Below are 26,527 nucleotides of genomic sequence, written 5' to 3' on the forward strand. Positions count from 1 at the left end.
GGGTGCACAGAGCCGGCCCTCCAGCACCAGCTGCCCAGCCAGAGCCCTCCCCAGCTGGTACAGTTTCTCTTTAGAGACAAGGGGTCCCCCAGCCTCCCCTCAGCTTCCTTCAGTCTCCCCCAACTCTTCCCCAGCCTCCCCCAGCCTCTCTCCAGCTGCCCCCTAGCCTCCCTCAGCCTCCTCAGAGCTTCCATCCAGCCTCTTCCCAGCCTCCCAGCACCCTCCCACAGTCTCCACTCAGCCTCCCCTCAGCTTCCCTCAGCCTCCCCCAGCCTTCATCCAACCTCCATCCAACCTACTCCCAGCCTCCCTCCACCTCCCCCCAACCTTTCCTAGCCTCCCTCCAGCTTCCCCTCAGCCTCCTCACAGCCTCCCTCAGCCTCCACTCAGCCTCCCCACCGCCGCCTTCTAGCCTCCCCCCAGCCTCCCTTCAGCCTCCCCCAACCTTTGCCCAGCCTCCCTCAGCCTCCCTCAGCCTTTCCCAGCCTCCACTCAGCCTCCCCTCTGCATACTAATCCTCTCTCCCCAGGGCCTGGCTCCATGGTGGCTGCTGAGGCTAGAGCACACCTCCTTTGCCGGGTGGTCCCCCCTGAGCTGGGCAGGTGGGCACCATGGAGGACTCGCCCTGGGGGCTTCCTGCCTGGACAGCAGAGGCCGGGGCAGCTGGGGAGAGGTTTCCCATCTCCTGGTGCTCAGGCCCGCAGCTGGTGGTGTCGCCCCTCCGGGTGGCTCTCCTGCCACCGGCCGTCCAGAGGCTGCCCGGTGCCCCCTGGCCTGGGACTCAGGCGCAGGCCCCGGAGGAGTCGTGGCCTGGGGGGCTTCCAGGCCAGACTCGGGGTGCGGCAGGACTTGCTTTGTCGTCACCGGGCACCCTGCTTGTGGTGTCAGGGATTGCCTGTGTTTCTGTAAGTGGATTCGTGAGCTCACCGTCTTGCTCCGTTCTCTCAGAAGTCCCGTCTGATACGCTAGACGGGTTTTCTTCTAAACCGTTAAAATAACGTGCAGTTGCTTTTTAAACGTTAAAAGATTTTTTTTTTAAAGACGTGTGCACACGCACACAGGCTCCACTCCCAGACTCCCCGTGGCTCCCAGGCAAGGGGGTGGGACCCCCCTGGCTGGGCCTGGGAGCCCGACCCTCCCACCAGTACTGGGGGCGGGGCCTCCTGCGGCACCCAGCATTATGGACCCCTGGCCCGCCCCCTGGGGAAGGGGAGGAAGGCCCCCTGGAATGCCCCTCAGGGGCGCCCAGGCCTTCCCCCCTTGGGGCTCAAGGCGGGGCGGCACCAGGAGGTGGTGAGCTCCCACTCCCCACTCCCCAGACTTTGCAGGAGGGGCCTGGGCAGAGGTTGCAGTGAGCAGGGGTCTGGGGTGTCGGGGAGAAGCAGGCCAGCCTGCAGTCAGCCCTGGGCTGGGGTGTGGGCAGGAGTCCACCCTGACGTCCCCGGGTGACCTTGTTCGTGAGCATGTGGCCAGGGGCTGGGGGGGTGCTGGATGCAGGGCCACTCGGCTTTTCCGGGCTGTGTGCCGGGGAGCTGGGCTGGAGACCCTGGGTTGCCAGCTGTCGGGCGGCTGGAGGCTATGGGCGGCATCTGCGGGGGGCAGGCTCCCAAACGTGCGGGGAGGTGGCCGTGTGACCATTCCCGGGCATCGTTGCTGTTGGGCGGAGCCAGGTGCAGCCCGGCTTCCGGCCAGGTGTGCTGGGCCCCAGGTGTGCTGGGCCCCAGGTGTGCTGGGTCAAGGCTGCTTTCGGGGCTGTTTCCTCCCCCTCCCTTAAGGGACGCCAGTGTGCCCGGGGGCGGGAGGCTCGGGTGTGTGCTGTGCCAGGCTCAGGGGCCCAAGAACAAGCGGACAGCTTAGGGGAGCACCTGGCAGGGGTGCCGTTCTGGAGCCCCCCCGGGGCCTCCCTGGGCCCCGGAGTTGGTCCCAAGCGGCAAGCAACGGGCCCCCTGCACTCCTCTCCTGTAAGCAGCTCCTGTCCAGGGCCCGTCCGGTGTCCGGCGAGCCTCCGCCCTGCACCCCAGCCCGCCTGCTCCCCCGCTGCCCGGGACCAGCAGACGCCCAGAGGCTACAGCCCCGGGGCTCTCTCCTTGGCCTCTGCCTGCTGCCCGCCCACCTGGCCCTGCCTCTACCTATGCGGTGGGGGCCCCCTATGAGGGAGGGGGTCTGGGTGGCAAGGGCTGATAGAGGCTGGGCCAGCCCCTCACAGCCCCCTGTCTCCTACAGTGCGCCTCCACGACAGCATCTCCGAGGAGGGCTTCCACTACCTGGTCTTTGATCTGTAAGTGCTGGAGCTGGGGATGCAAGGCTCCCAGTGGGGTGGGGATTGGGGGCAGAAGTGGGGATCACCCCCGGGGGCTGGCCCGACTCCCAGGCCCCCTACCTTGCAGCCACACCAGCACAGCCTCCCCACCCCCTGTGTGCTTTGCACCATTGGTGCCTGGAGCCCCACAAGGTGGGATCTGCCCCCTGGGCCCTCTTGTCTACGGGACCCCGGGGGGGCCCGGGCAGAGGGGTGAGAGGAAGGAGAGGACCCCAGGAGCGGTCACAGGGGCGTTCCTCTGGGGTCCTCACCACAGCCCACTGGCATGAGCGTGTGTGTGTGTGCACGCGTGTGTACACGTGTGCACGTTCATACACTTATGTGTCTGTGTGTACACACGTGTGCGTATGCATCGTCTGATGTGCAGGCTTTGGGGCTTCTGGCGCCTCTAACTTCCTGCTGGGTTTAGGAGGAGTGAGCTCATCCCTGTCCTTCCCTGACAGCTCCCACTACACAGCTATATTTAGCTCTCCGTGAGTCAGTGTGGCTGGGGACTGGGAAGGGAGTGGGCAGGGGCCATAGGCTTTGGGCGGCCCCTAGTGGCCTCTGGATGGCCGCGTGGCCAGGGTGCTGTCACCAGTGTGATGGGACACCTGCACGGGGCAGCTGCTCTTCCCTCAAAGGACAGATGCTGCCACGGTTGTGGGGCAGCCTCAGGAGCCCGCAGTGGACCAGCATTCCAGGTCCTCTGGTCAAGGGAGGCTGGGACTGTCCCTGTAGAGGCTTGGTCACCTCTCAACACCCCATGTTCCACAAGACAATGCTCTGAGTTGCCTGCCAGGTGGCCAGGGCTGGCCTGGGACAAAGCTGCCACTGCTAGGCTGGGGCTGTCCCCAAACGTCTGTGCCACGGCCCCTGAAGCGGCCCCTGCAGAGGGGGCAGGCTTGCTGGCACCCCCGTGGGCCCCCACACCCACCCAGCTTCACCTGCCGCCTTCACAGACAGTGTAGAGGCCACTGGGCTGGAGGATAGCCATGCCTAGGCCCTGGTGGCAGTGAACAAGTGGGTGGGTATGATTCAGAGGACAGGGAGGAAGAGAGCAGGGTATGGGTGTCCATGTGCACACGTGTGCATGCTAATGCGTGTGTGTGCACATGTGTAACTGCATACGTGGTGTGTGCATGCACATGTGTAGGTTCAAGTCTCTAGGCCTACATGGCAGAGGAGTATGGGGAGAGGCTCTGGGAGGCCAGCAAGAGGTCCTTGGCTGGTGTGTCTGCAGAGCGTGGGGAGAGAAAGGGCCTAGGCCCGGCAGGCCCTCCCCGAAAGCCTCTGCAGCCCACAGACTTGTGGTCCTGACCCTGCTGCAGCCCCTGCTCTGGGCACCCAGGATGCCCTGGGCCACAGGGAGGGAGTGGGGAAGAGTAAAGACCGGCTCCTGCCCCCGCCACAGCCTTCCCTGTCATACTACAGACCCTCTAAGGCCTGGTGGGCCAGAATTGGGGAACTACTTCTAGCCTGGGTTGGCATCCCCTTCAGGGGGCCCCAGACTTGGGGAAAGTGTGGATTCAGGGGCAGACAGGTCTCCCCACCGTCATCTTCTGGGAGGAGGTGGAGGAGGAGATGGAGGAGGGGGAGGTGGTATAGGTGTTGATGTTGTCTGTGGTGATGACAGTGATGGAAGTGACGAGGATGATGGGGTCTCTGGAGTCTGTGACCTCAGTCTGCCTTGCCTGCAGGGTCACGGGTGGGGAGCTCTTCGAGGACATCGTGGCCAGAGAGTACTACAGCGAGGCGGATGCCAGGTGGGTGTGCAGCCCTCACTCCTTCCCGCCCTCTCCTCTCCCCACCCCTGCCCCCATGGCCCACGTGTGCTCCTGTGTGCATAGCGGCTAACGGGGCCTAGGCAGACGGTCAGCCGGGCTGGGGTTAGTCCATGGCCTGGCTGCCAGCCCAGCTGAGCCCTATTGGGAGCTCCTGAGCAGGTGCCCAGAGCAGCGGGCAACTGGTGGGGACTGGCCCACAGAGGGCTTTCTCCCTGGGGCGGCCGGAAGGAGGAGTGACCAGGGTCCCTCTCCTGCCCCTCCATTGGACCTCATCTGTGGCCCACAGCGGGCACTCAGGGGGCCTTTCCAAATGCTCTTCCAAACACAGGGCAGGGATTCCTTTCCATGCCACCCTCCCAGGGCTGGAGGCAGGATGGGAAGGCGAGGGGGGCCTGTGCCCCAGAACATGTCTGCTGGCTTTCCTTCATGGGATGGCTGTGGGTGGGAAGCCAAGGCCCCATGTGCAGCAATGGAGGGACTCAGGCTTCCTTTGGGTGACACTTCCGTGTGGGCTCCGGGGCAGCCCTTCCGGGTCCGCCATCACAGGGGATGAGGGGCCCAGTGACCTCTGGGTGCCACTGCAGCACGCTGCTGGGATGCAGGGCCCTCCTTCCTGGAAGGAGAGGCCCTTGGTGACCTGCCATGGCCCCTGCGGGAGTGCCACTCCCAACCCTGCGTCTCAGCTTGCACACCACTGAGACGAGCAGCTCCCTGCCCGCTGGCGTGGGACCCTCGCTTTACAGAGATAAAAGGCTGACACTGGTCATCTCGAAGTGGCATTAACTATGGATGCTTTCCATTTTTATTTTTTGGTTACTTGTTTATTTCTAAAAATTTCATTAATTAGCATGTATTTTCTAATCAAGAAAATGAATAATTATCTTTTAAAGTAGCTTTTCGTGACTTGCTTCTGCACCCGTGGGTGACCTCGCCTGCTGCTAATGGCCTGAGTGAGTCCCGCAGCTGCCTGGGTCCCCACAGACCCCAGAGCCCAAGGCGGGTGGTCCGCCAGAGTCAGGGCCAGGGTTGGGAGGGTGTCAGAGACAGGTGGGGCTGGGCTTCTCCTCTGCCTTGCCTGCCGGAGAGCGCCGGGGCACAGGCTGCTTTTCTGAGGCTCCTTGACGAAGGACCTTCATTTTGCTCACTAGCCTGGGAGTGCTGGCCCCCTTCTGGAGCAGGAAGTTCTGGCTCTTATTTTCTTCTTTCAAGAAAAGTAGGAAGTGGAGCAGAGCTGGGCCAGGAGTTCCGGGGCCCTCAGGTGCAGGCCCCGCCAGGTGGGCGGAGCTCCGGGGCCCTCAGGTGCAGGCCCCGCCAGGTGGGCGGAGCTCTGGGGGCCCTCAGGTGCAGGCCCCGCCAGGTGGGAGGAGCTCCGGGGCCCTCAGGAGCAGGCACCGCCAGGTGGGAGGAGCTCCGGGGCCCTCAGGTGCAGGCCCCGCCAGGTAGGAGGAGCTCCAGGGCCCTCAGGTGCAGGCCCCGCCAGGTGGGAGGAGCTCTGGGGCCCGCAGGCCCCGGATGGGCCGGGCAGTCAGGGTCCTGGGGCCCACCACCAGGGCAGAGCCGGCATAAGAAGGGCTGCCTTCCAGTTCTGCCGCCAGGACTACCTGGCTGCCTCCATCCGGGCAGTTTGCCTTCGCAGCCCTCCGTTTCCCAGCCTGGAACGCCCTGCTCCGGGGGCCTTAGTCCTGGGCACTGACTACTTCCCCGGGGGCCTGGCACCTCCCCTGTGGTCCGCGGCAGGTGGTCTTGGCTGAGGGGCGATCCCGCCTGCTGCTGCAGCTCCCCCTTGGCTGGGAACCCCTGGCCCACCCCAGCCTGCCCACACGGCCTGCCTTCTGTGTCCGGCCATGCCCCACACCCGGTGCCCCCAGCACCCGTGGCCTCAGAGCTCTTTCCTCACCACCTGCTCCTCCTGCAGGCCTCTTGGCCTATCGGGGGCTGTCGAGGAGGCTCTCCTGGTTTCGAGACCCCTTGGAACTGGCCCAGAGGAGATGGGGCTGGGGTGCACACACAATGCCTAGCTTTCTCTCACAAAGCCTGCCTTACTCATGGCCCAGCCATGAGGAGGGGACGAGGGGAGCAGGATGCCCTGGGGCCATGCCTCCAGCTGCCCCCGCTGATAAAGCCGCAATCCGAGTGGCCTCTTCTCCCAGCAGCTCTGGTCCCTGGGTCGAGGCGGAGATGCCCTGCATTTGCCCTTTGTGCTGGTGCTTTGTTTGCAGGCCGGAGGGCCCCACAGAACCTGGGTGGACATTCAGGACCCACAGGCATCGTCGGGAACCGTGGCAGACGGGCTGAAGCTCACTCCCATCCTGGGAGGGCGGCAGTGCTGATTGCCTGTGTCCAGGGACACCCCCCATGCCGCCGGGAGGGGTCGGGGCCTGCTGAGGCAGGGACCCAGGAGGCTGGCCACGCGGGGTGGTCCGGGCCCCCGTAGGTGAATCGGCGGCCCTTCCAGGGGTGCTGCTCGCGGCAGAGCAGTCCTCGGCTCCTAGCACCTGGATTCTCTGGAGGAGGCAGGGGCAAAGCAGGACTTGCTTTTCTGACCTCTTTCTTCTTCCCACTTGGGAGGAATTTGGCAGTTTGTGCGAAAACTGAAGGGTCTTTTTCCAAAGCAGGCAAATCAAAATTCAAAATATTTAGAACCTGGTTTTTAAAAGGCTAGTAAGATAGCGGCTCCTGAGAGATGTTTGAAGGGCCTCCTGAGACTCCACTGCCCCAGCGAGAGGTGGGGGGAGGAGGAGGAGGAGGCAGGGGCACAGCAGAGGTGACCTCTGAGCCCAGAGGTCTGGGACCAGGACCCAGCCAGTGTCTGCAGCTCTCTTGGGAATAACTCTGACCCCCAAGAAAGGTCCCATGGGGATAATGGCACCAAGGTTGTGGGCTCAGATTGGAGTGGGGAGGAGGGCCGGTGGTCTGGGCCCCGGGGGGCCCCCCAGGGCAGGGCTGCCCACGGTGTGCTCGGCCTGTTCATTCCGGGCGGCGGATGGGAAACCAGCCTGTTTCTCCACCGGGGTGGCTGTGAAGCTTTTGGAGCAGGTCCTCAGAGTCGCAGGCACAGCCAAGTCCTGCAATGCTGTCGCAGAGATGCAGCCCCTTTGCTGGCCCGTGCATGTCTGGGCCCGGCACTCCCAGGAGAGATGGGGAGGGCAGGGTGCAGCCCACCCGCCCGGAGCCCACTTTACTAATCTGTCCCGCAGCACATGGACTCGTGGGTCCAACAAACAGTTTCAGAACGTCTTGCTGCTGGGTGGGGCAGAGACAGAATTGGGAGCAGAGAGCCACCTGTCCACTGCCACGGAGGCCGCGGGCCAGTGCAGGGACACCCACCCCGAGCCCGCGGCTGCCGTGGGACTGCTGTGGGCACGGCCAACATGGGGTGTGCAGAGGGCGCTGTCCCCGCCACGGGATGGTCTCCGGGTGAAGGCGGGATGTGCGTGACCTGGAGGTGAAGCAGGATGTGCCGCGGGCTCAGCAGGTCTGCCCGGAAGCCAGGTCACCCCAGGGCTGGCGGGAGCGGCCGGAGGCCCAGGCCACACCTGCCCGGGGACGGAGAGGCCACGGTGCCGGGAAGGGCCTGCAGGGTGTACAGCTGGGTGCCTGCCGGGGCAGAGCCGCCGCAGCCCAGGAAGGCGCTGGTCCGCCTGGGCTCCCCTCGCTCCGGGCAGAAGCTGCGTGCGGGTGGCCCCAGGGATCTGATGGCCCAGGGCTCCGGGTTGGCTGTGAGTGGCCACTCTCTGGAGGCCAGGAAGGTGTTTCCCACCCCGGGCCCTGGCTCAGCGACCTCAGTGGCCAGTGCTGGGGGTGTCACCCTGTCTCTGCTGCACCCAGTGGCCTGCCTGGCCTTAGCAGGGGGCCTCCGGAGAGCTTTGCCCCGTGGAGTGGGTTCCCTCCACCTCCAACCCCCCACCCCCACGGTGAGCTTGCCATGAGGGATCAGCCCACGGGGCCCGAGCCTGTGCCTGTAGACCGGGAGCTGGCAGTGGCTGGATGTGGGCCTGGTGCCACCGGGACACAGATGAGGATCCCCGGGGACTGAGGGCTTTGTGGGAGTCATGTGAGCAGGAAAGGCTTTGAGGGCGAGTTAGGCCAGGACACGGGACAGGAGACCCTAGGACACGAGGGCAGGAAATTCAGGACATGGGAGGGGGGTATCAGGGGTTGTCTCCTGACCTCCACAAAGCTCAGGAATCATCAATCAGCAGGTCTCCAGGCTCTGGCTGCTGCAGGGAGGAAACAGGTCTCCTTTTTCAGGCAGCAGGCGATGGTCCCCAGGTGTGGCCAGAGCTATCTAAGGAACCAGTCTGGTGCCTCACCCCGCCTGGAGTGCGCCATTAGGAAAACGAAGCCCACGCCACAGCTGACTGGCCGTCACCTTGCAGGGTCTAGCTATGGCAGGAGGGGTCCTGAAGCAGTTTGCACCCCCCACCGCCACCAAGGGGCTGCAACTGTGGCCCCGGGCAGGTCCAGGGCTCCCGGCGGCCTGTGGCTGGCTCTAGGGGCAGCTGGAAACTGTGTGCACCCCTTGGGCCATCTGCGGGAGGTGGGCTCAGGCCAGAGGCTGGTGCGTGTAGCGGGGCGGGCGTCAGGGTCTGTGCTCGGCGATGTTGTTCATGCACAGGTGTCCGAGGTGCCTGAGGGTGGCCCCCACCTCTTCCTCCCACCCAGAAGGCCCCAGACTGCTCCCTGGCTCAGAGCCCCGGGTGGCCCAGCACAGCAGCCAGCAGCCAGCAGTCAGCGTGGACGTTTGGGGCTGTTAACGCTCCAGCAGCTGCCCCAGAACAGAGTGTGGTCCTGGTGCTCGGGTGCCACGCTGCTGCGTAGTGCCAGCCTGCCTGGCAGGGTGTGGGCTCAGCCCCAGCCCCCTCTTGGAGGGCGCCTGGCCCAGCTTCGGGCGCAGTCGGTGTGAGCCTGGGGAGGGTGCACGGGGAGCAGAGGTGTTTCCTCTGAGTGTCGCTTAATGGGTCAGAGGAGACGGCTGAGCAGGGGTGCAGGGGGCTGGCTGTGCCCTCTGCCGGCCCGTGGGGGTGAGGAAGGGGTCCTGGAGACTCTCTTCTGGCCAGCATCTCCTCTCCCGTATGGCAGGCTGCATCTTGATCCCCTGCTTCCCCACAACCCCAGTGCCACACAGCACCCCATGCCTGCACCCTGCCCCCCTGCCCCTCGAGGCCACCCTCACTAACACGCCTGCTGTTTGCCGCAGTCACTGCATCCAGCAGATCCTGGAGGCGGTTCTCCATTGCCACCAAATGGGGGTCGTCCACAGGGATCTCAAGGTGAGTCCCCCGCCCTGCTCTGCCAGGTGTCTGTCGTCCGTACCTGCATGTCTCGAAAAAGGAGGCCCTGGAGGGGCAGTGGGAGTGCCAGGAGCTGCTGCGTGTGAGTGTGCATGAGCTTGTGTGTGGGGGTGCAAGAAGGTGCATGCAGATGTGTGAGAATGTGCGCAGGTGTGTACTTGTGTGTGCATATGTGTGCACGCATGTGAGAATGCACGTGCAGATGTGTGTGTGTGCGCGCGCATGTCCCTCCAGATGCCTCCAGGCTTCAGAACTGAGAGGCAGTGGTCAAAAATCAGCCTATCAGCACATGTCACCTGGGGTGTCATTCCGGGCTCCAGGTGGGACACAGACCTGGCAGGGGGGCACACAGGTGATGTGTGCGCAGGTGGGGCTGATGCCAAGGGTGTAGGGGTGAGGGGCTGGCCCTGCTGGTCGCTGCCAGTGTCCAGCCCATTCTGGAAGTGTCTGCTAACCCTGGCTCAGCTCTGGGCAAAACAGTTTGTCACCCCCCAGGGCACAGTGTGGCCTCAGGAGGAACAGCGCCCCCTCTGACTTCCCCGCCTCCCTGTGTCTCTAAGGCTGGGCTCCTGCCAGCTTTTTCTCTAGGGTGTGAGGGGGCCGTCATTCCCTCTGAGAGTCCCCAGGTGGCATTTGAGACCAGCCTTCCCACAGGTGCTCTGGTGCTCACGCTAATCCGGGGCCATGCCTTGGGCCACCAAGGGGTGTGTGTGTGTGTGTGTGTGTGTGTGTGTGAGCTCATCCTGGCGGGGCTGCTCTGGGAACGACGTCCCACTGGGAGTGGGCCCAGCACCCCCTCCCGTGCCCTTCACGTCTCTCTCTGCACACCCCACGTGGTCCTGCATCCCTCTGCCTGCGCCTCAAGCCCGCCTTGTCTGCCCTTGGGGCTTCACCGTCTGTCACCGTATTGTTTGAAGCAGCGTCACTTGGAGGCATGCGTTCCCACCTGGTTCCTGGACCCTATGAGTCGTAGCTCACCCTGAGGCCACGGCATAGGAATGAAGATGGGTGCTCCCCCTGGCCCAGGTGTGACCCGGGGGCAAACAACCCTTGCTGAAAAGAGCAGAAGGGCAGGACGCGTGGGTTCTCCGTCTCTTGCCTGCTGTAGAGGCCAGATGGCCTCTCCTCTTCTGGAGAGGACCCCTGTCCCCTGTGGGGACGGAGCCCCAGAGGTGGTACTGTGGTGGACTTTGCTCGCAGCAAGGTGGGGGGGCGGGGGGGTGTGGAGCTGGGGTGGGGACCCAGCCCATCCCTTAGTGCTGCCTTGGTGCCTCTGGGCTGCTGAAGCCCCCGCCTGCCACTCAGATCCCTCGGTGCAGGTGACAGGGAGGCAGGGTCCACCCAGCCCTGCTCACATGGGCAAAGTGAGGATGTCCAGGGCCTTCTGAGCTGTGCTGGGCGGGCAGGGCCACATGTCACCTGGGCGACAGAGCTGTCCAGCCAGCTTGTGGGGCTGAGGGGCCAGGGGAGGACCCGCTTTCTGCCATGGGGCCGGCCTCCTTCCCGGGCTCCAGGGACTGTTGTCGGGGCGCCCAGCAGTGTGAACTCGGCTTTTCTGGGGCAGTGTTTGCCTTTCTTGGGGCGCTGACATGGCAGTGTGGTCTCAGTGGGCCTGCCAGATGGGAGGGAGGGGAGGGGAGGGGCGGGGGCCCTGGGAGCCCCCTGCGGCCAGAGACGAAGGAGCCCAGAGGCGGTGAGCTCCGAGTGCTCCACGCCAACTGCCACAGGCGGCCAGGCCGGGGCGGGAGGGGCCCTGCATACAGGACACGGGGTAGAGGGACACTCTGGGCCCTCGGGGCCATGTGTCCCCAGTTGGAGGCCTCAGTCTCCTTGGTGCTGCCGTGGGATAGGGGACGAGTGTCCTTCAGCTGCTCCCTGAGGCAGAGGGTGCTGGATGGGCCCGAGCCAGAGGGACGTGGGGGCAGATGCTCCATGCCGCCTCCTTCCTCCTTGCTCTCTGGGGGTCCCACTCCTCCGGCAGCCCCTCACTGTGTCTCTGAGCACCCAGACGTGGAACATGGGGTGGGGGCATCGCCTGCTAGGGCTTGTCGGGTGCACTAAGGTCTGGTTGCTGCACCCTGAGGTGTGAGCCGGTTCCCCTGTGCCCCAGAGGCCCCCAGGGTGCTGAGGGGGTGCCCCAAGGTGTCGGCCAGGGCAGCACCCACACAGCAGGGGGTCAGACCCATGCACCCCGGCCTGCAAACCGCAGTCCTGTCTACTGTGTCCCCTGTTCTCCGTGACACCCCGGGTGTGAACCACATGTCCACTGGTGGGTCACCTTCCCCGCAGCCCGAGAACCTGCTCCTGGCCAGCAAGTGCAAAGGGGCGGCCGTGAAGCTGGCGGACTTCGGCCTGGCCATCGAGGTGCAGGGTGATCAGCAGGCATGGTTTGGTGAGCGTCCCGCTGGCCGCCGGGGGAGGAGGGAGGACAGGGCTCAGTGGCTGATGGGGCCCTCACCCCGCCCTTCCCCTGCCCCCAGGGTTCGCAGGCACACCGGGCTACCTGTCCCCAGAGGTCCTGCGCAAGGAGGCCTATGGCAAGCCAGTGGACATCTGGGCATGCGGTAAGACCCCTGTAGGGGCGGCGTGGGGCCGCGGGGGCCATGGGCGCCCTGGACCACTGGTGCTGTGCCAGGCCAGCCCCTGCATGGCCCGTGGCTGGGGAAAGACACACTGGGGGGTTTGCAAGGGCTCAGTGTCTGGGAAGGTGGGAGCTGTGTGCCAGGGGACAGGATGTCCAGAAGGGTGGGTAACCCACCAGCAGTGCTGACTCCTGGGGCTGCACCCAGCCTGGAGCCCCTGCCCACACAGATTAGAATTGCCACCGCGACTCTGGCTGTGGCAGAGAAGCCCACTGCCCAGAAGGGAGGGCTGGGCCAGGGGGAGCACAGGGTGCTAAAGGGGTGGGGGCTATGCAGGCTGTGGCAGGGCTGCCTCCTTGGTGGGGGTCCCAGGCACAGCTGAACCCTGGATGGACACTCGTGTTCCCAGGGCACAGGGTTGGGCATGGGGTGTGGGTGGAGGCCGCAGGGGGCCCAGGGAGTGGAGGCTGTGGGTGGTTCAGGGGGTGGGGTGTTGGGTGGGGTGGGGCATGGGTGGCGGCTGCAAGGGGCCCAGGGAGGGCTCAGGGAATGGGGGGCTGGGATGGGGTGGGGGCTGCGGAGGGCCCAGGGGGTGGGGATGGAGGCTGCAGGGGGGTGCCCAGGGAGTGGGGGGCTGGGGTGGGGTAGGAATGGAGGCTGTGGGGAGTCCAGGGAGTGGGGCGCTGGGGTGGGGTGAGGGCTGTAAGAGGCCCGGGGAGTGGGTTGGAGTGGGGATGGAGGCTACAGGGGGGTGCCCAGGGAGTGGGGGGGGGCTGAGGTGGGGTGGGGGTGGAGGCAGCAGAGGGGGCCCAGGGAGTGCAGGCCCAGGGTGGGGTGGGGTGGGGGCTACAGGGGAGGCCTGGGGAAGGGCTCATGGAGTGGGGGGCTGGGATGGGGTGGGAGTGGAGGCTGTGGGGGGGTCCAGGGAGTGGGGGTCTGGGGGGGTGGGGGCTGCAAGGGGCCCAGGGAGTAGGGAGTGGAGTGGGGAGTGGGTAATGATGGAGCTGCAGGGGGTGCCTAGGTAGTGGGGGGCTGGAGTGGGGTGGGGTGGGGGCTGCAGGGGAGGCCTGGGGATGGGCTCAGGGAGTTGGGGGCTGAGGTGGGGTGGAGCAGCCCCGTGAGGTCCATGCTCTGTTCCCCCCAGGGGTGATCCTGTACATCCTGCTGGTGGGCTACCCACCCTTCTGGGATGAGGACCAGCACAAGCTCTACCAGCAGATCAAGGCAGGAGCCTATGATGTGAGTGCTGGGACCCCTTCGGACCCCTCCCCGTCCAGGGGGAAGCTCCTTTTCCCAGAACCACGACCCTGATATAGACCACTCGGAGAATATGGTTCCCACCTGGGGAGAGGGCTTCAGAAACACTCGTGGGTTGCCTTCTATTCTAGTTTCCGTCCCCCGAGTGGGACACCGTTACTCCTGAAGCCAAAAACCTCATCAACCAGATGCTGACCATCAACCCCGCCAAGCGCATCACAGCACACGAAGCACTGAAGCACCCATGGGTCTGCGTAAGTGCACCCAGCATGGTGACCCTGGGGTCTCCTCTGCACAGCTGACTGGCCTCCCTGGTCTCCTGAGTACTGCATGGCCTGTGGGCGGGGACACACTGGGGGGTTTGTGAGGGCTCAGTGTCTGGGAAGGGGGGAGCTGCGTGTGAGGGGACGGGATGTCCAGGCGGACGAGATGTCCAGGCGGACGAGAGGGCCTGGCTGGGGAACACGGCTGTCAGGAAGGCCAGGAGGGTGAGGGTGAGGTGGGGGCAGATTTTAAGGGGTGGGGGCTGGGCAGCAGGCGGGATGGGTGGCTTGGACGCCCCAGCCCTCTCCCTGACCCCCATCCAAACGGCCTCTGTCCCCACAGCAACGCTCCACCGTGGCTTCTATGATGCACAGACAGGAGACCGTGGAGTGCTTGAAAAAGTTCAACGCCCGGAGGAAGCTCAAGGTGAGATGCAGCTCCCAAGTGCTCACTGTCCAGGTGACTGTGCCCTTAAGGGTCCTGGACTGGGAGCGGCCCCAGGGGTCCTGGCAGGCTTAGTGAGGGGAGGTACAGCGGTCCCAGCGATCTTGGCCCTATCATGGCAGTGACCCTGGAGAGCGTGGCACCAGCCTGCAGGCTGGGGGTTTCCTCGGGGTTCCCCGCAACAGGGTTCCGTGCACCCGGGGCTGTGCACAGGCAGGTGCCCCGGGTCACTGCCACTCACTTTAGGGTGAGTGAGTGGGCGGCCCTGACCCCCCGCAGGCTGAGCTAGGGGACCAGCCTGGTGGGTGGGGAGGAGAAGGCTGTCAGGGGGCCAGTGGGAGGAGCCCTGGGGTCCTGGAGCCCTCTAGAAGCTGTGGTCCACCGGCCGCTGCTTTGTCAACTCTGGAAGCAGGCGGCCAGTCCCCTGCAGCTGCTGAGTCTGCAGACTGGTCTGCGAGGCCGAGGCCGGGGCCTGAGTCGTGCCAGGCGCCCCCAGGCTGAGGTTGGGGCCGGGGTGGCCAGGCCTCAGCTGCCTGTTTCTCCCCAGGGCGCGATCCTCACCACCATGCTGGCCACGAGAAATTTCTCAGGTGAGAACGGTCTTCTCCTGGAAGAGCAGGCTTCCGAGGGCACCAGTGCCAGCCTCCCGCCTTCCCTCACCCCATCTCCCAGCCTATCTGCCTGCCGCTCAGCGGCCTGGCCTCCTGCCCCCCCCCCGCGGGGCCACGGGGCCTAGGCTCCGGGGCGCCCCCACCCTGACCTGGCACTCACCCCCGTCCCTGCGTGTTGGGTGTCTGTATCCTCGCCTGACGCCCTCATGTGTGAGCTGCCCGCCGCCTGGGCCGCAGCTCTGTGTGTCTGTCGGCACCTCCGTGGCCTTGTTGTCCTGAGCCCTCTGAGCACCCGTTCTGTGTGGGGGAGAGAGAGGAGGACCCGGGACCTCTCCACTGAGCTCCGGACTCGCTGGCGGCTGCCCGCCTGGGGCACCGAGGCCAGGGGGGTGGGGGGGCGGGGGCGGGTTGTGGCGTGCGGCTTCTTGGGGGCGTCTGTCAGCGACCCCGAGGCCAGGGGCCCTGGTGGCCCCGTGTGGGCACGGCGTCACCTGAGGGGCAGGTGGCCCACTGGCTGTCCTGTGGTTGTCTGTCGCCCGCGTCATTGGGTGCGGGAGCGTCTGGGGTCCGTCCCTGTGCGTCTGTATCCAGCACCCCGTCCTGTGACCTTTGCTGTGATCCTGTGGTGCCGGGAACGGGGGGTGTGTGTCACTCCAGCACGATGGGTCCCGTCCTGGGCGCGAGAAGCCCCCGCTGGGGTTTTCTAAGGAGAAAGGAGGCAGATGCTTTTCACCTGTCACTCAGTCTGGGTCCTGTTCCCACTCTCCCGGGAACGGGACTCTGGAGCCATCCGCCACCAACTGTGGACTCTAATCTTCTTCTGCTTCCTTTGTCTCTCCTCCTCCCTCTCCTGCCCGCCCCGTCTGTGTCCGCCCCTCCCTCGTCTCTAACCCGGTGCTAACAGTGGGCAGACAGACCACCGCTCCGGCCACAATGTCCACCGCGGCCTCCGGCACCACCATGGGGCTGGTGGAACAAGGTAGATGTTCGTGACCAGGGTCCCGCCTGGCGGCATGCAGCCCCCTCGCTGCACGCAGCTGCCGGCCGGGCCTCCAGAGCCACCCCTTAGGCCCCGGGAGCCCCCGCTCCCGCCCTGGACAGGTCCCACTTGGAGGACAGGAGGCAGCCCCCGCTATGCTAAAGGAGGGGCCAGGCTAGGTGACCCCTGAGTCCTGCCTCCCCCCACGTGCATCGCACGGATCCTCGGTCCTGACCCCTGACCCCCTAGACTCTAGGGGTCAGGAGACCCCTCTGGACAGAGCCTTGTGCTCTCTGCTGTCTCTCCCCACTTGTGCCTCACGAGCCCTGCTCAGAGTGACCTTGAGCACCCAGAGGGAGCCTCAGGGCTGCTGTGGGGTCTGGAGCCTGAGTGGGAGGCTCCCGGGGAGAAAGACACCCTGCACTGTGCACCCCCGGCCTGGCCCCCCCGCCCCCAGGGACCTGCCCTGTGCTGCTCCCCGTCACTCGCATGGAGCTGGTGGTCTGTGCTGGGTCCGACGTGTGCATGTGTGCCCTGTGAGCCCCAGGACAGGGGAGCCTCAGCCCCCCCCCCCAAAACGTCCTGTTGGTTTTTTGTACGAGGCCCCTCATCTCTTCCCACACGTGTGAGGCCGGTCTGCTCCTCCCAGGAGCCTCAGGCCAGCTCCCGCCCACCCAGCTGTGACCTTAACCAGAACCCCTGAGGGCCGGTGGACCGGGCCCCAGGATCTGCGGGTGGACCAGCTTGAGCTGAGGGTGGTGCAGGTTTAGGGTGCACGGAGCCACCTGCAGCTGGGGTGGTGCAATCCCCGGGCTCCGCAGGCAGAGCTCTGGGGCCTGGTTTTGTGCTGGTGCCTCGTGCTTCGGCTTGGTCAGGGCAGAGGCCGCCCCAGCCAGCTGTCCACCCCAGCTCTTGCCTCTAGGTCCCGCAGGGGGTGCGTCCCCCAGCCACCTCCTTCTGGGGGTACTCAGGGCAGGGCCACCCTCGGGAACGAGGGTCTGCGCCCCTCCCGTGAGCCCAGAGGATGCACCCAGCAGCAAGGACCCAGAGGGCTGCGATCCTTAGCTTCCTCTCCAGAGCCTTTCTGGAGCGTGTGACGGGAGGGAGGAAGCGGGGCCAGGGAACAGGGAGCCTGGGCGCTCCTGGTGACGCGCTGCTGCCCAGCCCAGTGAGCCAAGCCTCTGGGCTGCTCTCTGCCGGGGGCTCCTGCCTGAAGCCCACCTGCCTGCAGCGGATGTGGAGCAGAGCGACTGCATGAGGCCGTGTGCATGCGCAGCCCCTGCCGGGGCACCCAGGGCTGCTGTCCCGGGGGTGGTCAGTGCATGTGGGCTGAGCCCAGCATGGCTGTCCCGGGCGACCAGCGAGGGGACGAGGCAGAGGCTGGGCCCTCGGGCAGAGGCCCCTCTGCTATGTCAACCCCCCTCAGCCAGCTGCACTGGGGGGGTCTCAGCTCCAAGGCCATCGCTCCCCCAAGGGGGACAGGATCTGGGTGACACAGTACCCCCGGGCAGAGGAGCCCAGGGTGTCTTTGTAGAGATGAATGCTGCAAGTCATTAGAGCATCTCGGGCTTCCCGGAGAGGAGGCAAGAGAGCTGGCACCCGTGGGGGGTGGGTGGGGGCATGGCTTGGGGACCCCTGGTGGGTGCTGCAGAGGCCTCTGCTTGTCTACCAGGGGCCTGGGGCACTTGCTGCCAAGTAGCACATCTGGCTTGAGAAAGTCTGGAGGAAGCGCCTGGTGCTTGTGACACCCAGCGTAGACGGGGCTGAGCAGGGCCCTGGAGTCAGTCAGGACTGAGACGTGAATGTGCAGGAGCCGCTTTTAGGAGGGGCCTGGCTGTGCGCCCCCCGCCCTGCGCCCAGACTCTCAGGCTCTGGTTAAAGGGGGTTCCTGGGGGGAAGTGTTTGGGATGGACGAAGAGGATTGGTGTCTGCTGTCGGGCTCTCTGGAGCCTGGGCCCTGCTGGAGCCGTCTGTCCCCAGAGTGGTATGGCCGTCTTGAGTAGCACAGTCTGGAGAGGGGGTTTTGAGAGTCCGGGACTGAGGGGGTCTATCCCAGGGTCTCTCCGCCTCCACCCAGGGCCTGGTTCTGGGGGGAAGGCCGGGCAGGGCTGGCTGCGTCCCCTTGAGCCGCTGGGCCAGTCCTGGCCTGCAGCAGCTCTGACGCCTGCGCTGCGTGGGGCTACGGGGCCCATCCTAAACTAGGGTGTGGGGGTCAGCTTGCCTGCCTGCTCAGCTGCCATGATGCGCACCTCTGGGATGGGCTGGGGCCCCTTCCCCTGGGACCCTGGAGGAGCCAGCCCCCCCGCTGGTCAGCCAGTGGGGACGGGGGCCCTGGGCTCCACCAGTGCGCTGGCCGTGGGGCAGTGAGCAGAGGGTTGAGGTCAGCGGGGGTCACGTTGCTCCTGCGTCTGCAGGGCTGGCCTGTCCCTCTGTGCTGAGTTCCTAGGAGGTGGGTTCTAGCTGCCACCTGGAGAGCTTTCCAGGGTCCCTGCAGGGGGAGGTGGGACATGGCCCCAGGAAGGTGGCATCTCAGGTTCCGGGATGCTCAGGGGTCAGGGCCACCAGGGCATCACCGCATGGCCCTGATCCAGCCTCAGCGGTTTGAGAGGATGAAATGCAGAGCCAGCAGGCCCGGCGGGCAAGGAAGGAGCGGCCTGTCATCCCTTCACTGACTGGGATCCTGCGACCGGGGGTGGGGATGGGCCAGGGGGCAGGCCTCTGGTGAAACAGGGCCCTGTAGATCCTGTGGGGGAGGCCCTGAGAGCTGATGTGTGGTGGGAATGCAGACTGTGCCTGAGGTTGGGGCTTGGACAGTCTCCCTGGCCGCTCTGGTCAAGCAGAGCCACCTGTGTCCTTGCACAGAGGAGGGTGGCCGGCAGGCAGTGGCCCAGAGGCCTGGGACCTGGCCTGGTCACTGTGCCAGGGACCCTGACCATGGTTCTCAAGCCGCAGCAGCATTAGGATCCCCTAGACCAAATGCCCCGCCCCCCCCCGGGAGGTCTGGGGTGGGTCTGGACGCTGCCGCTGCTGCTGCTGGAGGTCCCCACTCTGAGAACCACAGCATCGCTCTAAGTGTGCACGTTGGTCTGATATCTCAGCCCAGAGTCGCTGGCCTCCAGGGATGATCCCCGTGGGCCCTCGGGGCAGGCAGCCCAGCTCAGGGCTGGCAGGCTGGCTGGAGCCCTTAGAGCCTGTGGCGGGGTGGGGCCAGAGCACCCCCGGACCCCTCCCCTCCGGCGTCTGCCCCCATGGCTGCTTCTCTAACACACCCCCCCCCCCCCCCCCCCGTGGGGCAGCTTGGCTGGGTGCGTGGGCGGGCAGGCGGATGGGGGGACCAGGCCGGGCTGGGCCGTGCACCTGCACCCCTGCCTGACCACACGAATCTTGTTTTCTCTCTTTTCCTCACTCCTCACCTCTCCTTTCCTGGAAGGTAAGCTGACTTCCTTCAGTTCTGCAGCCCTACGATTACAGCTGAGCACCGTGGAGGGCACAGATGCTGGGGGCACTGTGACAGGGGAGCAGGGTGGCAGGGGCAGGCCCGGGAGCCCAGAAGGCAGGAGCCAGGCTGGCCTGACCTCTGCGTGGTCGTGTTGGGGTGAGACGGGCCATCTGCTGGGCGGCCGACAGGTGGTACAGGCCTGGGTGGCCCTTTGAGCCTTTCCCCGCAGGAGTCATCCTGCTGAACCCACTCAGAGCGCAGGGTCCTCAGGAGTGGACAGAGGGGCCTGTGTTGGGGTCAGTGCCGCCAGGCCCTTGGGTGCTGTGCGCCAAGGGGCTCGGCCTGGGGCCTGGCCCTGTGGGCAGGGCTGTGTGTCCTGTTCGCCGAGGGAGGGGGCCACCCCCTGCCCGAGAAGAGAGAAATGACAGGCATGTGGCCAGCACCCCAACTCCTCCCTGGGTGGGGGGGAGCAACCTGCCTTCTTGCCAGATCCTGCATGCTCCCCACAAGCCACGGGGCCCAGGCAGGAGGGCAGTCTTGGTGTCCAGGTCACAGAGAATGGCCAGGGGAGGGGCCGTCCTGGGGAGGAGTGAGGTGGACAGCTCTGCGGGGCTCCCCGGGCCTCTCCAGGATGGCCCAGCTCTGAACTGGGCACAGACTCGCTGTCCCCCCACTGACCGCAGAGGCCACCCTGCCTCAGGACCTTGGGTCACTTGGGGATCCCCAGGCCCCTGAGGTCACCTCTGGGGGGAGGCAGGTAGCAGTGGACTCCAGGCCTCTGGCTCATGTGCGTGTTTCATCCCAATGCAGCAGCCAAGAGTTTGCTCAACAAGAAGGCTGACGCGGTCAAGGTAAGTGCGCCTGGCCCGACCCTGGAGCTTGGCCCATCCCACACTCCTGTGGCTCCCCCTGCCCCTAACCTCCTCTTCCTCTCTCCACAGCCCCAGACGAATAGCACCAAAAACAGCACCGCTGCCACCAGCCCTAAGGGGACGCTCCCTCCGGCCGCCCTGGTACTGAGCCCCTCACAGCTCTGCTCCCCAGCCCTCCTGCACCCTGGCTGGGTGGTGGCCGCCGGTTAGGAGGCCTGGGGTGCTGGTGGGGTCCAGCCCCAGCCTGTCTCTGCTGGACCGCACTGGGCCCTCCAGCCGCCCCCACCCCCCCACCCCCCGCCTCTCGGGTGTGGAACGAGGTCCATCCTGGGGCTGAGCTAGGGGGCCCCCCCTCAGCTGCGGGGGACAGGCCCAGCCGCCCGTCGACATGTCAGCAGTGAGAGGCCTTCAGGGGCACCACCCGGTGCTCCTCTGTCTTCATCAGGTCCACCCTGTGTCTGGGCCTGACGCTCTGCAGGGGCATGGCCCAGTGGGGAGACACCTCCTAGGTGCTACAGGGGTATGCCTTCTGGCAGGGGGTGGCCTCGGTTTCTCCCAGGAAGAATGGGTGGGGCTGGTCTTAGCTTTGGAGCCTACCCAGTGTTCTGGAGGGAGAGACAAGACCCCTGGGTGACTGTCCTGGTGATGACCCAGGGGTCATCTGCTGGCAGCTTCCCAGCAGAGTCCAGGTACTGTGGGCCCCGAAGCAGCCCGGGAGATGCACCCCTGTGGCTGTGCTGGCCTGTGAGTGCCCAGAGGGTGAGGCCGGGGCTTCTGGCCCAGGAGAGTGCAGAGGAACTGCTGGCTCTGGCCCTCTCGCCCCGGGGGTCCTGTCTAGGGGGCCCCCCCAGCTGGTGGTGCAGGGATCCTGTGTGCCCGTGGCGGCCTGTGGAGAGCTGGCCACCCCACGAGGTTGGGGTTTGCTGGTGCTCGGGTTCTGAGGTTGTGCAGAGCTCACGCGGTGTGTCCGCTGACCCCAGGAAGGCGGGTTGGCCAAATGGCCGTATAGCACGTGGGGGTGGCCTCAGCCCAGGAGGGCAGGGTCCCGCACAGCCAGCCCCGTCTCGGACCCCGTCCATCCCATATGACACCCCTACCCCGATGACATCTTCAAAATGCCCCCCACCCGGGACAGAGGGCCAGGCCGCAAATGGAGGGGAGGGCCTCCTTCCCCACCTGCGGCCCCCATGCTGTCTGCTGCGTTCCATGGGTGCACATGCTTGCTCTCTGGCCACCCTGGGCACCCCCAGGCCTCCCCAGCCCGCTCCACCTCCTGCCATCCACGCTCGGCTGCCGTCCTTCCCTGCACCCTCCTCCTCCTCCTCCTCCTCTCACTTCCCTCTTTCCTCCTCTGTGCTTCCTTCTTCTATAGGAGCCTCAAACCACCGTCATTCATAACCCTGTGGACGGGATCAAGGTACTGCTGTGCCCTCATCACCCCCTTGGGAGCCTGCGCTCAGGCAGGAGGCAGGCCCCCTGGCCAGGGGCAGGTCTGGGGCACTGACCCGGGGAAGCCCTTGTGCTGAGACCTGGGGGGGCAGATGTGCAGTGAGTCCTCTCAAGGTAGGACACCGCCCTACAGGTCCATGGCTGCCCCCTCGGGACAAGGCCCTCCATGCCACCCTCGTGGGCATGGCTGTCCCCAAGTCCACGGTCGACATGGCCTCTGGGGCTGCCTGAGACCCCCTGAGACTCGGAGCAGGATCTGCTTCTCAGGACCTTCCGTGCTGTGCGTCCAGCCCTGGCAGTGGCTGGGCCCAGCAGAGCTGGGAGCCAGGAGAGCAGGGCCGCCTCAGGGGGTCCCTGGGAAGAAGGGCCAGTGTGGGCCGGGAGGAGGGAGCAGCAGGATGCCCCTGGCCTCACCCCATTGCTCACCTCTGCCCCCGTGCTTCCCGCTGAGCAAGGCTGCGTCCTTTATTGCTGCTCCTTAACACGGCATCAGCATCACTCCCTCTGCGTCGGCATCCGCGCCTGGGGCCAGAGAAGGGGCTGGCTCTCGGGGTGGCAGGAGGGATGCTGGGCAGCCCAGCTGGGTTTCCAGGACCAGCACCCCATGCGTAGCACACCTGGGTCTGCGGTCAGACTCCCACCCAGACCGGGGCTCCTCGGAGGGGCCCCCACACCCGGGCAGTGGGCCGGGAGCCCCCGCCAGTCAGCCAGTCCAGACGCCAGGTGCTAGGAAGGGCCTGGGCGTCCTCCTGCCTTGTAACTGCCGATGGGTGTCCCTCAGACCCTGTGTCTGGGGTGACAGTCCCGGTGTCCCTGCAAGGGGCCTCTAGAGCCCCTTCTGGGGCTGTGGTATGAGCCCCAGGCCTACGACCGTCTCCGGACTGAGCCTGGAGCAGCGTGTCTGGTCAGGACACCCTGTTAGGAAGCTCTGAGGGGCAAGCGGGTGTCCTGGGAACTCCGGGACAGGTGACCGGACCTGGTCTGTTACCTGGAGAGCAGGAAGCCCTGAGTGGGGCGGTGAGAGCCCGCCTGGCTGCTCAGTCTAGGCCCCGGAGGGCCGGTGGCCGCCTCCCGGGAAGGACACGTGGGTAGCCCCCTCCTGCCCCAGGCAGGCCACGGCTCTCAGGGCCTCAGGCTGGGGGAGCCTGCCCACTTCCCAGGGCACAGGGCGCCTTCCCTCCAGGTGTGTCTGGTCAGGAGGAGGGGCCACCAGAGCCCCCGGCCATCAGCCATCCGGGTTGTAAGCCTTGGGGTCAGGTGACCTCTGAGGTGTGTGAAGCTCCAGCCCCGCCCATGGGGTCACGGGGGGGGGGGGGGGGGGGGGGGGGGGGGGCGGGGGGGGGCACCTGCAGGCCCCGTGGAGGCCACATGCTGACCTGCTGCCTCCCTGTGTGTCCCCAGGAGTCGTCGGACAGCACCCACACCACCATAGAGGACGAGGACACAAAAGGTAGGGCCGGAGGGCGGGTGGCCACGGGCTGGGGGCGGGGGGGGGGGGGGGGGGGGGCCGGGGCTGCGCAGCGTGTGGCCGCCATGGGCTCCCTGGAGCAACGAGCTCCGTGGCAGCTCCGTGTCTTCTCCAGGACTCTGCCTGGCTGCCAGCTGATCCGTAGACGCCAGCATGGGGGCCTTCCCTGGGTTCTGGGTGCTTCCACGGCCTGTGAGGGCAGGTGGGCGGCACCGTTGCACATGCAGGGCTTCCACACCGTGAAGGCCAGCGGCTCGCCTGCACCCCAAGGGGCACCCCCTTTTCTACTCCCAGCCATGTCAGCAACCCAGGGAGGGGAGGTGGCGTCCCAGCCCACCCACACCAGGCCACAGGCTCACAGAGATATGCCCAGACAGTTTGGGGGACACAGTGATACCCCAGACAGGGAAGGGAGGATGGATGTTCACGGGGTTTCCCCAAGCAGACTGACAGGCCCAGGCCATCTGTGAGGAGGCCTCCCTGATGCCTGGTCCCTGACTGCCTGGCCCGAGCCTGCGGCGGGGTGGGGGTGTCGAGGGTCAGTAGGGGAGAGGACCGGCCTCCCAGCCTCCTTCCGGCCCAGACCCCGGTGGCACCTTGTCTAGCCGAGACAGCAGCCTCGGGGGGCAGGCCTGTTCCCCTCCCCCCACGCCCCAGCCATGCCTCCCATGTGCCCACAGTCCCTGGACCCCCTGTGAGCTGTGTGTGGGGGCTCCCCAGCCTAACCTCACTCATCCTTGTGCGTGCCCCCTCCTGTCCTCCCATTCACCCCCATCTCACCTCCACCCCCTGCCCGTCAGCCCCCTGCCCGCCCTGCTCGATAGGTGGGCTCCTGTGTGGGTGGCGCGTCCTTGAAGGCCCCCAGCCTTCACCTCTCTGCAGGGTGCAGATAGAGCTCGGGGTTTTCCCCGGGCCCCTTCGGCCCCACCAAGGCTGGTGGCTCCCCCAGGCTGTGGGGCTCCTCTTGTGGCCTGTGGGGCCAGGTGCTGTTTTTGTTTTTTTTTTTAAGATTTTATTTATGTATTCATGAGAGGCACAGGGAGGCAGAGACGTAGACAGAGAGAGAAGCCAGGTCCCTGCTGGGAGCCCGATGCGGGACCCCAGGGTCACAACCTGAGCTGAAGGCAGATGCTCAACTGCTCAACCGCTGAGCCCCCCAGGCGCCCCGGGGGCTTTTTGCTGCTAAGACTGGCCCCAGCCCCCACAGTCCCTGACATCTTGAGTTCCGTGGGGAGGGGCTCGGGGGCTCCCTGCCGGCTCCGCACATAGCTGCCCGGGGCCTGGCACTGACTCCGCAGGGCACTCCCAGCCTCTGCCCTCCCCACCGCCCCCCCCTGCACTGCACTGCTGTCCACCACCCCAGGCCTCTCCCCCAGAGGCTCCCCTGGGCCTGGGGCTGCCCTCCTGACCACCTGACCTTCCTGGTACAGCACCCAACAGGGCCCCAGGGAGGCATAGACGAGGTGCTCCTCCAGAAGCCTCTCCCCACCACAGGCTTGCGGGCTGAGACGGACAAGGCCTGGCCTGCCTGCCCGGCTGGGTTCTCCTCAGGGTTCTGCACACACTGAGCTGCCTCTGTCCTCTTGGGGGGCACCCTCTGCCCATAGCAGCTGCTCTCCACCCAGGCGGACCGTGCACCTGCCTGGACATTCTTGGAGCCTCCTCCTCTGTCCCTATGTCCCCCCGTGTCCCCCATATGCCCCAGTGTCCACTCACATCCCCCTCTGTCCCCCATGTCCACCTTCACCCCCTCTGTCCCCCAGGCCCCCCATGTCCCCCTCCCCATGTGCCCCCTTGCCCTCTACTCTCTGTCTTGGCTCATCACCCCATAGCTTTTCTGTTCTCTGTGCCCCCTGCCCACCCCTGTTCATATGCAGGCTGCTCTGCCCCAGCCCCCAGGGTCCCTGACACCCTGAATACAGTGAGGAGGGGTCAGCCCCCCCGCCCCCATGCCTGCCTCCAGCTCTCCCAGGCCCCCCACCCACCCTGTGCACATGGCCCCTTGACTGGCTCCCAGCTGTTCCTTGGGGGCTTGCGGGGGTGCCGAGCCTCCCGGCCATGGTGCGCTACCCCTCACTCTGGGGAGAGGCCAGCTTGCGGGTGCCCAGAGGGGGCCACAGGACGGTGTCGTTTGCCTCAGGATACGAGCTTGTGGCTGAAGGCGGGCGCCTGGGAATATGCTCGTGTGCGTGCAGGAAAGACTCAGAAACAGGGAGAAGCAGCCTGTGACCTGTGGGCCCGGATGACGCAGACACTGGGTTGCAGGGGCACCGGGGGTGGGGGGCAAGGGGCCCCTCCCCAGGCAGGGAGGGAGGAGCTAGCTGCTCCAGCCCGTCTGCCGACTGCCACCAGGATCACTTACAGGGATGGGTGACACCCTGGGGCTGCAGCCTCCCCCACCTGCCGGGAGGCACCGGCCAGGGAGGTGCCCTCCGATGAGAGGCTGCGGACCAGGGGCTGGGCATGGCCGGGGAGTGGCTGGGTGAGTGCGGGCCTGGGGGTCGAGGGTCAGGGCAGGGAGGAGGGGGAGCAAAGCACGGCAGTGGGGCAGGGGCGCACAGGGGCAAGGCGAGAGGGAATGGGGTGGCCTCTGGACAGCAGTGGCCCCCCAGGAGCGCTCAGTGCTTGGCCAGGAGCTTGGGTGCCGCTCACAGAGGCAGGTGGTGAGGGGGAGGGGGCCGGGCTGGGGCAGGTGCACGGGAGAGCCTGGGGGCTCGGCAGCATCCACGTCCCCCTCTCCTCAACCCCTCTTGGCCCTGGTTTAACAGATGAGGAAGCGGAGGTTGGGATACACGGAGAGGTGCCCCCAGGGGGGCCTCCCAGCATGGGACCCCTCCCCGCACCCCCACCCAGGGCTGTGAGCTGCCCTTGGAGTCTGCACCGTAGGCCAGGTTGGGGGCTCTGAGCACCCCAGGCTGACCCTGTGGTCCACCTGGAACTAAATTATGGAGGTGGGGGCTGCAGAAAAGGGCCCTGAGCAGGACTGAAGGGAGGCGTCGGGGGGGGCCTGGAGCAGCAGGTAGGGCAGGCTGGGGGGGTGAGGGCCCCTGGGGAGCACAGTCCTTGCTCTGGCATATGCACCCCTAAGTCTCCAGCACCATGGCTCCTTTGGGTGCTGGGGCGGCCACAGGTGAAGGATGGGGGTGGAGTCCGCCCCCGAGCTGTCTGGGTTGGGACCTGGCTTCCAGGGTTGCAGCAGTGGGTACCCCCACCTCCACCTCGGGCTGGGGCTCTCCCAGCACTGAGGCACAGGCTGCAGGGGGCCGTCTGGGGCGGGTTGGGGTCACGTGCCTGCCAGCTGTCCTCGTGTGTAAATGGGGTCGTTGCCCACTGGCCCAAGCCACGTTCCCCATAATCAGGGATTACACCCAATCCAGGCTGATCCTGCACAGCTGCCTGCCTGGGGTGGCTGGGGACTCCCAGTGCCCCCACAGCTGCCAAGGGTTTTGGATTAGGGCCAGCCTGGGGTCACCGTTTGGCAGCAGCCTGGCTTTCCGGCCTGCCGGCTTGTCCCAAGAGAGGGAGGGAAGAGGCTGCTGTCCAGGTCCGGAACCCCTCCCGAGCCAGACCCTTGCCCATATGACAAGGCTGGGGCCGCGGAGCCACCTGCAGGGGGGTCACAGCTCCCAGCCTCTCCTCCCAGGGAGCCCCTCACCCCGCATACCCCCAGGGGAGGCAGGGCTGCCAGGCAGCAGGGGGGCTCTGGGCAGCAGCCCCCCTGCAGCCTCCCCTGGCCTGTCTGTGGGATGGGTACAGTGTTTCCCAAGCTCCAGGGCCTGTTG

General features: G+C 66.2%; 1 protein-coding gene across 4 annotated transcripts in view; it reads left to right on the forward strand.

The window, feature by feature from the left end:
- Window positions 1-26,527, forward strand: part of CAMK2B (calcium/calmodulin dependent protein kinase II beta) — a 77,405-nt gene that overhangs the window by 46,304 nt on the left and 4,574 nt on the right. Inside the window, exons 4-17 of one of the 4 annotated variants that reach the window (XM_072764959.1) lie at window positions 2,224-2,278; window positions 4,000-4,065; window positions 9,287-9,359; window positions 11,670-11,772; window positions 11,861-11,944; window positions 13,107-13,201; window positions 13,351-13,473; window positions 13,826-13,909; window positions 14,475-14,517; window positions 15,443-15,517; window positions 19,770-19,807; window positions 19,898-19,969; window positions 21,201-21,245; window positions 22,679-22,727. In XM_072764959.1, coding sequence (XP_072621060.1) covers window positions 2,224-2,278; window positions 4,000-4,065; window positions 9,287-9,359; window positions 11,670-11,772; window positions 11,861-11,944; window positions 13,107-13,201; window positions 13,351-13,473; window positions 13,826-13,909; window positions 14,475-14,517; window positions 15,443-15,517; window positions 19,770-19,807; window positions 19,898-19,969; window positions 21,201-21,245; window positions 22,679-22,727 — 1,005 coding nt within the window. The remainder of the gene's footprint in view (window positions 1-2,223; window positions 2,279-3,999; window positions 4,066-9,286; window positions 9,360-11,669; window positions 11,773-11,860; window positions 11,945-13,106; window positions 13,202-13,350; window positions 13,474-13,825; window positions 13,910-14,474; window positions 14,518-15,442; window positions 15,518-19,769; window positions 19,808-19,897; window positions 19,970-21,200; window positions 21,246-22,678; window positions 22,728-26,527) is intronic. The other 3 variants (XM_072764960.1, XM_072764961.1, XM_072764962.1) reach the window with 3 other exon arrangements.

Source organism: Vulpes vulpes, chromosome 7 (assembly GCF_048418805.1).
Source record: "Vulpes vulpes isolate BD-2025 chromosome 7, VulVul3, whole genome shotgun sequence".
NCBI classification, from domain to species: Eukaryota; Metazoa; Chordata; class Mammalia; order Carnivora; family Canidae; genus Vulpes; species Vulpes vulpes.